This window comes from Oncorhynchus kisutch, linkage group LG7, assembly GCF_002021735.2.
Source record: "Oncorhynchus kisutch isolate 150728-3 linkage group LG7, Okis_V2, whole genome shotgun sequence".
NCBI classification, from domain to species: domain Eukaryota; kingdom Metazoa; phylum Chordata; class Actinopteri; order Salmoniformes; family Salmonidae; genus Oncorhynchus; species Oncorhynchus kisutch.
In genome coordinates this window covers 43,998,412-44,011,089 of record NC_034180.2, presented here as the reverse complement: position 1 = coordinate 44,011,089, position 12,678 = coordinate 43,998,412, and the positions used below count along the sequence as shown (strand labels likewise).

Here is a 12,678-nt window from a genome sequence, read left to right as displayed (position 1 = left end):
AATATGATGACCTAGCCACAGATGACCTCCTGGACATGGCCTCGTTGGTCGACCCTCTGTTTAAAACACATTACATCAAAGAGGAGAAGGTGGGCCACGTAAAATCAAGAGCTGTCTCAGTGATGGTCAATGAGGGACATGAGAACCCAAGCCCAGCACAGGGAGACGTTGCTGCTGCTTCAACACAACTGCCAGCTAAAAAGAGTCACTAGGCAGTTTTTTCAAAAAGCCATGCTCCACCACCACAGGTTTTTACTGAAATCCAGCTGGTGGAAAAGGAACTCAACTGCTACCTTCAGTCTCCTAATGCTGACAGTGAAACCAATCCACTGGACAGGTGGAAGATCCACCCAAAAAACATTCCCAAAGTCAGGCACCTGGCAAAGCGCTACCTGTGCGTTCCTGCGACCAGCTCCCCCTCAGAGCGTGTTTTTAGCACCGGTGGAAACGGTGACCTGCTATAAGGCAGCTTTAAAGCCAGAGACCGTAGACAGACTTGTCCTTCTTGCTTGTAACTTGTAAGACAACAACTACCCCAACTTCAACTGTGATGTGCCGTTAGGATAACAGTTATAATCCATATTGACGTGCAGTATTTTTTTCTTTCTTTCTCAAGTCTTGTAAGGGTTTACAGCTTTAAAAAAAAGTGGATTTAAAATGTTATTTGTGAGTTCTACTTCTGGCAATAAATAAGAAACATTAAAGCCTTTTTTTTGTTCAGGCATTCTTGAGTCTGAAGCAGATATGAACCTTTTTTAAACATTATTTGATTATTGTGATAATTATCGTTATCGAATTAAAAAATACATATATATCGTTATAATTAATTTTCCATATCGTCCAGTCCTACGTTACAGCCTTAATTCTATAATGTATTAAATAAAAAATATTCCTCATCAATCTACACACAATACCCCATAATGACTAAGTGAAAGAAAAAATAATATACTTATTTTTACAAATGTATGTGCTGCAGAGGGACAAGAGATGTGAAAATTACACCAAAATAAAAGTGCTATAAACAAGTTGGCTGTAAACTTATGAATGAAAAAAACTGTAGTTTTTGTGCAGGTACAGCCAACTAGCGCAAAAACATTGTCAGGGACTGGGAGATTAATCAGGATTAAGGGAAAGATGAACAGAGCAAAGTAATTGTTTTTTATTAAATTTTTTAGAATTACATAAGTCCTCCATTGCTTTGGAATGACACGTCCGGTTTTGTCTGGAAATTCTCAAGATGGAACACTTTGTAAAATGTCAGGAGAATATTCAACCCTAGTGTGCATGCTTACACATACAAGAACACACACACAATATGGTGACTGTGGCCACATTAGATCCCCATAAATGGGTAAAAATATTTAAGAAAAGCCAGGGAGAAGAGTGGGTAAAGGCAGTCAGCCATCTCATCAACGTTCCAGGCCAGCGAGTCAGAATAGTGTCCGAAACCGTTCCATATTTGGCAGAGCCTAAGACTGCATGTGGAATTGTGTGCAAGCAAGAGGCTGTTGCATTGGACACAAGCATTGTGTGTGTTTGATTGGGACAGGATGGTCAGGTTTGTTTTGTAGCGACAGACCAAACATTGAGCATCTGCCAGTTTTGTTCGGTAGATGCTCATTTAAATAGAGAAAAATAGAAGTGCATTTAGCTGCCCTGTTATGGACCAACTGAAGGTGATTTTGTGTATGTCAAATTAGACATGATTGGGAGTTTGTTTACGTCAGTCACAATTGCGATTGGTTTGGTACACATACAATCTCACTATACACACAGACATGAAAGATGAGTCAATAATAAAGGAGTAAAAAAAATACATGGAATTATTGTATTTGGGTTGTTTTTGCTATCATTAATATCACAAATTTCTGCAAAAAGTCATTGCATTGAATGTGTGTTACCACATGTAACGACATAGGCACTACAATCACTTAAGAACTCAGGTCACCATGCCACTACCACACAGGCGGGCTGGGGTTACAGTACAGTCTTTTGGTGACACCTTGTTTTGTGCTACCACAGAGGTGCTTCTGGACCCGTGTCTGATGTGGTGCCCGTCGTCGTCGTGCCAGGCAGTGTGCCAGCTGAAGGAGACTGAGGTGGCACTGCCCCAGCTGGTGCAGTGTGCTGTGTGCACCCTGGAGTTCTGCTCTGCCTGCAAGGCTAACTGGCACCCCGGGCAGGCCTGCCCACCGCCGGAGGACAACCTGCCCATCACCGCCTTCCTACCTGGAGAGACCAGGTATGGAACTAGACGGTCTCCTCTAGCCTTGGCGGTATACCAGGGTATTTGGAAGAAGCCACGGGAAGCTTTTATAATTGTCAATACCGTTTGAACTATTTCTTTTTGAAGTTTTTTTAAATAAATGGGAATTTTTGCTGCTTTTTAAGTAAATACATGATGTCAACTTGTGCAATATGTTCGGAGATTAAGAACATTGCGTTCTTCATTTCACCTGTCACATTGTTATGAAGCTTATGGTAGACCCCAGTCACGTGGCACCTGTTTACAAGCACACAACGACGGTAGACCAGAGCCTTGTGAGTCATTAATTGTTGTGCGGCATGCACCAGGTGATCTAGTTAAGGTATGGAATTCACAACTAAATGTTTGCCAGCTAGAAATCTTAACTATTTTAAGTTAACTGTCTAAAATGTGATAAATGCTCTGCAGCTGTGCGTTTGGTTTGCTAATTTAGTAGGTAGTTAGCTATCTAGCTAACGTTAAGTGGTTAGCTTCTTCCAAAATTAAGCATTCGCTTGGTAACTGCAGAGAATCCCCTCCTTGGATCAGGAGCCTTGCAGGCTAATATTTGTTTTGTGCGTGCTAAAAACTTTGAGTATACTTCGTTTGTTACTTGTTTAGGTCAGAAACTGCACAAAGTGTTTGCAATGTGTTTGTTAGCATGTAGTTAACCTTCTCTATGGAATTTGACATGTGCTTCTTAGCATTGCTAACCTTTTGGATTACAGAGTATCAGTGAACCTTGTGTTCAGTGCCGGTATTACTGAATATCCCAGTATGGCACAAAGTCTGTATGAAGGTATGACCATCTAGATACCACCCAAGAGTCTTCTTTTTTTTTCTTCATCTCAATCACTTCCTATCCTCCCGGACACATCCTTCCTACCCGTAAGAGACCAGGCATAGAGCTGGAGTTTTGTCCTCTTCCTCCTCCTGTTTTCACCATCTTTAAGATGCCCTCTAGCCATCTTAACTTTTTACTGTTGAAAAGCGATATCCCAAGTATAATTAAAGTACATACACTAAAGGGTAAAAATAAATCTGTTTTGAGCAAAAGGTTTACTGCAGACTTCAAGGTGTATAGGGCATTCAAGCCTGAGTTGGTCTGATGGCATGTCGTGATGTCATCAGCCTCCCCCTTGTTTGAGGGGCAATAGAGAACAAAAGAGGGAAGGTTTGTACCCCCCCTCCGCTCTGTCATGACTTAGCTGGACCGCCTTTTGTTAAGTAAATCCAATGTTAAATGAAGTGAAAAAGAGACTAGTGCCACTTTAACGCACTCTCCTTCCCATCACCTCAAACTAGTTGAATAGGGTTACACTCGTGACAACTGAATGACATTTCATCCCAAAAAGCAGCACATGGGGCCTTATTCAATCAACCTGCTTAACTGGCTTTCCCCAATAAGTGACACTGTAAGCATTGTTTTGTTGAGAGCATAAACATAAGTTTGTTCTTATTTAGGAAACCCTGGTGCAGTGATCCACGTACATACATGCATTGTATTTAGCCGTCATTGTTTCCTTCTCATGTTGATGATCTATCCTCTACCTAGGACACAGCCTCTGTCCTCTCTACTGAAGACACTTTGAGGACACAACCTCTGGTCCCTGTATCTCATGTTGATGATCTATCCTCTACCTAGGACACAGCCTCTGTCCTCTCTACTGAAGACACTGTGAGGACACAACCTCTGGTCCCTGTGGGAACCTGTATTTACAATCCAGCCAGCTCTCTGTTTCTGGATACCAGCCTAGCTACTGCTGTTGATGGTTCCAGGAAGCCTGCTGCTCTCATGCGTAACACTATGGCATGAATCATGTAGTAGTCTCTAGTCATCTAGTACATTTTTGTGGATATTTAATATGACCGAGTGTATTGGCTGGAGCAGATTGCCTTACGGTAGTGCCGGGACCCATGGGGTCAGTTAAGGCTAGCCGGGGTTGACTAAAGTCACCTGGTGAAAGTTGTACCGGGAGCAAGTAGTTCAATTTATGATCGTAACTCATAGCCAATTTGGATGAGTTGTCTACTTAAAATTATAGAATATGGTGGCCCAGTATTAAAGCCATCTGAAAGTAGAGTGAAGGGGAGAGTTGTTGAGTTGCCCTCAGATGTCATGAAAGGCCCCAGTGTTAAAGGGACTGTTCAGGATTTTACAACTTAAGTAATCTGTGGGCCAGGAGAAACTGATCCATGGTTCGATTTTCTCTTAACAGCCACAACAAACTTTCGCCATGGCCAAATCAATTCTCATCAACTCCACATTTAGTTGCTACTTAAACATTTCCCCATACAATAAAAAATAAAAAAACATGCCCCATCACGTCCATTGATTGTTAGCTAGTGGTGGCTAAAGTTAGTTAATGTTTTTGTTTTTTTTCTTCTTAGGGGTGGATCAGCTCAATATTGCGGGAAGATTGTTGCTTCCATCAATGTAATGAATCCCCAAAAAACATTTCCACTGCATTTCAGCCCTGCCACAAAAGGACCAGCTGACATCATGTCAGTGATTCTCTCGTTAACACAGGTGTGAGAGTTGACGAGGACAAGGCTGGAGATCACTCTGTCATGCTGATTTAGTTCGAATAACAGACTGGAAGCTTCAAAAGGAGGGTGGTGCATGGAATCATTGTTCTTCCTCTGTCAATCATGGTTACCTGCAAGGAAACAAGTGCCGTCATCATTGCTTTGCACAAAAAGGTCTTCACAGGCAAGGATATTGCTGCAGTAAGATTGCACCTAAATATCGGATCATCAAGAACTTCAAGTAGAGCGGTTCAATTGTTGTGAAGATGGCTTCAGGGCACCCAAGAAAGTCCAGCAAGCACCAGGACCGTCTCCTAAAGTTGATTCTGCTGCAGTATCGGGGCACCACCAGTACAGAGCTTTCTCAGGAATGGCAGCAGGCAGGTGTGAGTGCATCTGCACGCACAGTGAGGTGAAGACTTTTGGAGGATGGCCTGCTGTCAAGAAGGGCAGCAATGAAGCCACTTCTCTCCAGGAAAAACATCAGGGACAGACTGATATTCTGCAAAAGGTACAGGGATTGGATTGCTGAGAACTGGGGTAAAGTCATTTTCTCTGAATCCCCTTTCCGGTTGTTTGGGGCAACCCGGAAAAAAGCTTGTCCGTAGAAGACCAGGTGAGCGCTACCAACAGTCCTGTGTCATGCCAACAGTAAAGCATCCTGAGACCATTCATGTGTGGGGTTGCTTCTCAGCCAAGGGAGTGGGCTCACTCACAACTTTGCCTAAGAACACAGCCATGAATAAAGAATGCTACCAACACATCCTCCAAAAGCAACTTCTCCCAACCATCCGGGAACAGTTTGGTGATGAACAATGCCTTTTCCAGCATAATGGAGCACCTTGCCATAAGGCAAAAGTGATAACTAAGTGGCTCGGGAACAAAACATCGATATTTTGGGTCCATGGCCAGGAAACTCCCCAGACCTTAATCCCATTGAGAACTTGTGATCAATCCTGAAGAGGCGGGTGGACAAACAAAAACCCACCAATTCGGACAAACTCAAAGCGTTGATTATGCAAGAATGGGCTGCCATCAGTCAGGATGTGGCCAAGAAGTTAATTGACAGCATGCCAGGGCGGATTGCAGAGGTCTTGAAAAAGAAGGGTCAACACTGCAAATATTGACTCTTTGCACCAACTTCATGTAATTGTCAATAAAATCCTTTGACACTTATGAAATGCTTGTAATTATACTTCAGTATTCCATAGTAACATCAGACAAAAATATATAAAAACACTGAAGCAGCAAACTTTGTGGAAATTAATATTTGTCATTCTCAAAACTTTTGGCCACGATTGTACATACACGTACATACATATGCATACATAAACATTCATACATACACACACATACCTATATAGAAATACATACTTTTTTTTAGAATATTCCTTTTATTCCCTGCAAATCCTACCACCCTTCCCCCAATTGGAGTAAACTAATTAACAATAACACTCAGGTTTCTACCTTCAGTTTATACATATTATACACATTTTACAGACACAATCTATTTTACAATAGTTATTTTTTGTCCTTCCTCTATTTCTGATGTCCATCCAGTTGATTTCTATTTGTAACTGCTATTTCACAACATTTCTGAACCTATGTACATTTTACAGACCTCGTATGTTTTACATCTTGTTATTAGTCCCAACCTTCAGCTCCATTCAACCCCTCCTATCTCTTAACATTAATTTTGGATTTCAATTTGACATATTTTTTTTTGTGATGTTTCACAAAAGTACTGAACCTTTCTATTCTCATAGCTTCTACAGATTGTAAATTAACATTTTTGCTAAAATAATAATTATAATATTTATTGATTGATTGACTATGGCTTTTCAAATCACCCAGTATTGCTATCTGCAGCGTTAGTTCTAGGCGAATTTTGCCATGCTTCAGCCATTCCTGGAACATTCTATTTGTTGTAATTTAAATAGAAAAATTTGACGTTTTAAATCCGGCGTTGTTTTGTGTGTCAATTCATTAACCATGTGCCATGGAATGGGTACTTCGCAAATCTCTTCATCTATTTTGCAATTTATACAGCTGTCAGTTTTTTGGTCCTTAAATGAAATTGGTATGTTTTATTTGCCACACTTCTCTTTAACCATTTGTTAGCTAGTCAGCTAATGGTTGTATTGTCTGTTTAAGGAAAACCATGGATTACAGTTTCCCATGGACTAACTTCAGGATGAGGAACCAACTAACATCCAGTTGTAAAAGCCTGAACAAAATTCATCTTTTAACGCGGCAATCAGCTGTTGAATAATACCAAATCGTACTCCCCGCCTCTGTTTGGGTAAAAAGCTGAGGAATGGGGCTGGAGACCTGTAGCCACTCTCATATTCATAGACAGAGCTATGGATGCAAGGATTGACCATCCATGATTTCAAAATGGAAGTTTTAACAACATTTTGAGGCTTTACATTGTTAAACAGGCATATTTTGGTTTCTCATGGTACTAATTTCATGAGGCATTTATAATTCATATTACTCAAGGGGTACATATAATTCATATTACTCAAGGGGTACATATCATTCATATTACTCAAGGGGTACATATAATTAATTTCTACGTCCCAAAATGGACGTAGGAGCTGCAGATTGCCCCTTTACTCTGCAGCCTCCTCTCTCCCCACTGTCAAGACTTCAATTATGGCTTGTATGGCTCTTACTGTGATGCTTCAGTTGTCTCAACAGTGAGCTCTGGAGTACATTCTTCCTTCTCTCTCTCTCCTTGAAGAGTGGGGGAGGGGAAATTAGTCTCCTTATTTGAATGGCCTCCTCTTACGTTATTAGCCCGTTCAGCAACCAGCTGACATATGAAGGCATTATCACAAAGGGCAAATGTTATCCTCAGTGGACCGATCCCATTTTGCCTTTCACTGATATTTGTTTTAGTTTCTCTCTGTTGCCATTGCTCATATGAAACAGACACTCTCCTCAAACCTCACAGCGATCCATGTATTTTACCTTCTGATCTTGAAGCTGTATTACATTACATTCAGGCCTCCATCACTTTCCTTCCAAAGTAGATGCTAGAATCAAAAGCCCTTTTTTGTTACAAAATGGCTGTCAGGGTATCAAATTAAGGAGGAAGTAAGAGGGGTGCCTTAATTCACTCTGGCTGTATGTGATCAATAGCTGCATAATTGGCTCAAGAAATGAATATGCTTGTTCTGTGTCCAGTTTATTGCAAGCTTGGGTCTATTGTGCACTTACAAAGGCTATAACAGCTCTGTGGCATGATAAACTGTATGGGTGGAAAATCTCTGGGTCTCTGATGTATCGTGGTCTTTAAGCATTATTCAGAATAAACACTTGTTTCAAACAGAATTTGTTTAAGAAACGTAGCACACACTGAACGTTGCTCTCTCACTGTCTCAGCTCCTTTTACAAGAGTGACGACGATGACGGTCCCATCAAGCGCTGTCCCAAGTGTAAGGTGTACATCGAGAGAGACGAGGGCTGTGCCCAGATGATGTGCAAGAACTGCAAACATGCCTTCTGCTGGTACTGCCTGGAGTCACTGGACGTGAGTAAAGAACCCTGTCTCTCTCTCTCACTCACTCACTCACTCACTCACTCACTCACTCACACACACACGCCTTTCTGCTGGTACTTTCTAGAGTTCCTGGACTTGAGAAGAACGTTGTCTCAATGTTTGCCTGAAACACATCTGCGCGCATGCTGCTACAACATGCTGATGTTCCAATAGAATATTACACGTGTATCTTTGCCAAGGATTTTTAAATTCGCTGTACAGAGAATGTTGCACCTGACTGCAATACAGCAGTCTGAAATCTGCATAGTATTCACTCCGTCTGGTGTTAGCAGTGATTCAATGTGTTACATGGGGAGTAATAGCACTACAGGAGGAGTGATAAGGCTGCAGACCAATGTCTTTCCAAATCCATGACGTTTGATACAAGGCAATGGAACTGAAACAACACTTTTTATTTCTGTGTTATCTGTGCTTGTAGGAAGCTAGGAGGCTTTACTGGCAGTGTCTTAAGTAAATCCTCCTTTCAGACCACAGGCAATTTAGACTGCACTGGTCATTTAAAAGCAATTTTCTCTCAGCAGCTGCCCTTGAGTACTAATGATAGATCATTATTCTCTCTCTCTGTCTGCATGTTTTGTGTGTGTGTGTGTGTGTGACAGGATGACTTCCTCCTGATCCACTTTGACAAAGGACCCTGTCGAAACAAACTAGGCCACTCCAGGTCGTCTGTCATCTGGCACAGAACACAGGTGAGTTACAGTATGTTAGCACACTCACTGTTCTCCTTCATAGCATTCTGTCTCTCGCTCTCTTTCACACACTGGACTTCACGTGTTCAACATGAATACACATGGACGGTGCTATGTAAAAACACTGGTCGGTAGGAGAGCACAGGTTGGTTCATGTGCTCTAGATGTTGGCGAGAACATGTTTGACATTGCTGTCTTCTAGGTCATTTCCTTTGTATGTGTACATTTACTAGTCAATGGGTAATAGTAAAGCTTTTAGTTTGGCACAAATGTGGCCGGCTGCTCAATATCTTGCGTTACAACATACATAACCATGTTGTAACCGACTGGCGCAGTGATCTAAGGCACTGCATCTCAGTGCTTGAGGCGTCACTACAGACAACCTGGTTCGAATCCAGTCTGTATCAGAACCCGCCGTGATCGGGTGTCCCATAGGGCGGTGCACAATTGGCCGAGGGTCGTCCGGGTTTGACCGGTGTAGGCCATCATTGTAAATAAGAATTTGTTCTTAACTGACCTGCCTAGTTAAATAAAGGTTCAAACATAACACTTGCCATACATTGGGAAATCAAATGAAAGTCCATGCGTCCTTTAGAATTGTTATTTTAATATTCATTTAATGCAACAACAAACAATTTCATCTTACATCACCAAGTCATTTTTCAGCTATAAGTACAGTAACTTCAAACACATATCTATTCATAGACCAGCACGTTTCCCGTGTTTTAATAGTGTTGTGACTGCTAGCTGTTGCCCAGTGGGACAGGCTGAATCATTTGAACATGGTTACAGCTCGTGTACTGCACCTCCTGTACCCAGCCCGTACAACCTCACTGCTTCCTACCCAGCCCGTACAACCTCACTGCTTCCTACGCAGCCCGTACAACCTCACTGCTTCCTACCTCACTGCTTCCTACGCAGCCCGTACAACCTCACTGCTTCCTACGCAGCCCGTACAACCTCACTGCTTCCTACGCAGCCCGTACAACCTCACTGCTTCCTACGCAGCCCGTACAACCTCACTGCTTCCTACGCAGCCCGTACAACCTCACTGCTTCCTACGCAGCCCGTACAACCTCACTGCTTCCTACGCAGCCCGTACAACCTCACTGCTTCCTACGCAGCCCGTACAACCTCACTGCTTCCTACGCAGCCCGTACAACCTCACTGCTTCCTACGCAGCCCGTACAACCTCACTGCTTCCTACGCAGCCCGTACAACCTCACTGCTTCCTACGCAGCCCGTACAACCTCACTGCTTCCTACGCAGCCCGTACAACCTCACTGCTTCCTACGCAGCCCGTACAACCTCACTGCTTCCTACGCAGCCCGTACAACCTCACTGCTTCCTACGCAGCCCGTACAACCTCACTGCTTCCTACGCAGCCCGTACAACCTCACTGCTTCCTACGCAGCCCGTACAACCTCACTGCTTCCTACGCAGCCCGTACAACCTCACTGCTTCCTACGCAGCCCGTACAACCTCACTGCTTCCTACGCAGCCCGTACAACCTCACTGCTTCCTACGCAGCCGTACAACCTCACTGCTTCCTACGCAAGCCCGTACAACCTCACTGCTTCCTACGCAGCCCGTACAACCTCACTGCTTCCTACGCAGCCCGTACAACCTCACTGCTTCCTACGCAGCCCGTACAACCTCACTGCTTCCTACGCAGCCCGTACAACCTCACTGGCTTCTACGCAGGCCCGTACACCTCACTGCTTCCTCCGCCCGTACAACCTCACTGCTTCCTACGCAGCCGTACAACCTCACTGCTTCCTACGCAGCCCGTACAACCTCACTGCTTTCCTACGCAGAGCCCGTACAACCCTCACTGCTTCCTACGCAGCCGTACACCTCACTGCTTCCCTCCGCAGCCCGTACAACCTCACTGCTTCCTACGCAGCCCGTACAACCTCACTGCTTCCTACGCAGCCCGTACAACCTCACTGCTTCCTACGCAGCCCGTACAACCTCACTGCTTCCTACGCAGCCCGTACAACCTCACTGCTTCCAAGGACCTTGTCGCTCTCTCGAACTCCTCATGAATACCTAACACATGGACCTTATTCACGAAAGGGGTGCTGATCTTGGGATCTAAAAGGCAAAACTGATCATAGATCAGCACTTTTTATGAATACAGGCCCTGATCTGATAGGGCAAATCCTGCCTTGATGAAAGCTCAGCCTCTGTCTAACTTCAGATCAGTTATTGGATTGTGTCCACTAGGGATGCCATAAGAGGAATGAAGGTCACCTCTCCAGGCTTACTGTTCTCAGACCAGACATGGTATATTCTATACGATAGCATTGTCAGGGTTTGTTCATATGGGCACACAGGATATCATGTTAATACAGGTATACCGGCACAACTAAAGGTTAATGTGGTGCTCGTCTGGGGAATTCATGTAAATATGAATAACTCCACGAGAGGAACTCAAGAGTGGAGTTAAGAGTGGGTCTCAACTATGATATTTATCCATGCTTGGTGGTCTTTAATTAAAATGTTTATTATATTATGTTAAACCATCTAGCTGACTGTCAAAATGGTCCGTTTGCAGTTATTTTAGATAACTATATCTCACTCTCTGCCGTCTTGTCCTTCACAGACCTACCCTGAGGTGATCCCCAAAATTACTCTTGCTCTGAAACTGGCAGAATTGCATTATGTTATTCTAAGGAGGTCTTCCCTGTAAATGCATGCTTTTTATGCCATTTTGTTGCTGAGGAGACGTTGGGCTGGAATCAGATGCCACCATGTGGTGGGATAGGTGACTTGCACAACAAAGATTGAAAATAAAAGGGATGCCCAGCACTCACACAAGGGGTTTATGTTCAATAAGGCCAAATGAGACAATGGTTTGAGAAGAAAAGGGGAAATGGCTTGGAGTCTAATTATCATGTTAAGGGATTCCGCAGATGCTAGTCCTCTTCCAAGTGGTTTCTCTATAGTGTGGCATGTGTTGTCCTTTTGGTATGTTTGCTATGTATCTAAACAAACAGTGTCTTATCTGCTGGTGCTTCGGTCTTGTTGCAGTCTCTCACACTCTTACTTTCACTCCTCCCCTCTCCCCCTCTCTCTCTCTCCTCCCCTCTCCCCCCCTCCTCTCTACTTTATCTCCCCTCTCCTCCCCTCTCTCCCTCCTCTCTACTTTCTCTCCCTCCTCTCTACTTTCTCTCCCTCCTCTCTACTTTCTCCCCTCTCTCCCCCCTCTCTCCCCCTCTCTCTCCCTCTCTCCCTCTCTCTCCCTCCTCTCTCCCCCTCTCTCCCTCCTCTCTCCCCCTCTCTCTCCCTCCTCTCTCCCTCTCTCTCCCTCCTCCTCTCTCCCCCTCTCTCTCCCTCCTCTCTACTTTCTCTCCCCCTCTCTCTCCCTCCTCTCTACTTTCTCTCCCCCTCTCTCTCCCTCCTCTCTACTTTCTCTCCCCTCTCTCTCCCTCCTCTCTACTTTCTCTTCTCCCCTCTCTCTCCCTCCTCTCTACTTTCTCTCCTCCCCTCTCTCTCCCTCCTCTCTACTTTCTCTCCCTCCTCTCTACTTTCTCCCCTCCCCTCTCTCTCCCTCCTCTCTACTTTCTCTCCTCCCCTCTACCCCTCTCTCCCTCCTCTACTTTCTCTCCCCCTCTCTCTCCCTCCTCTCTACTTTCTCTCCC

At 44.1% G+C, this 12,678-nt stretch overlaps 1 protein-coding gene across 6 annotated transcripts in view; it reads left to right on the top strand.

The window, feature by feature from the left end:
* LOC109894648 (probable E3 ubiquitin-protein ligase RNF144A-A) overlaps positions 1–12,678 on the top strand; it is an 83,044-nt gene that overhangs the window by 52,569 nt on the left and 17,797 nt on the right. For all 6 annotated transcript variants that reach the window (XM_031829156.1, XM_031829154.1, XM_031829155.1 and 3 more), the window contains 3 exons: positions 2,023–2,242; positions 8,165–8,312; positions 8,942–9,031. In XM_031829156.1, coding sequence (XP_031685016.1) covers positions 2,023–2,242; positions 8,165–8,312; positions 8,942–9,031 — 458 coding nt within the window. The remainder of the gene's footprint in view (positions 1–2,022; positions 2,243–8,164; positions 8,313–8,941; positions 9,032–12,678) is intronic.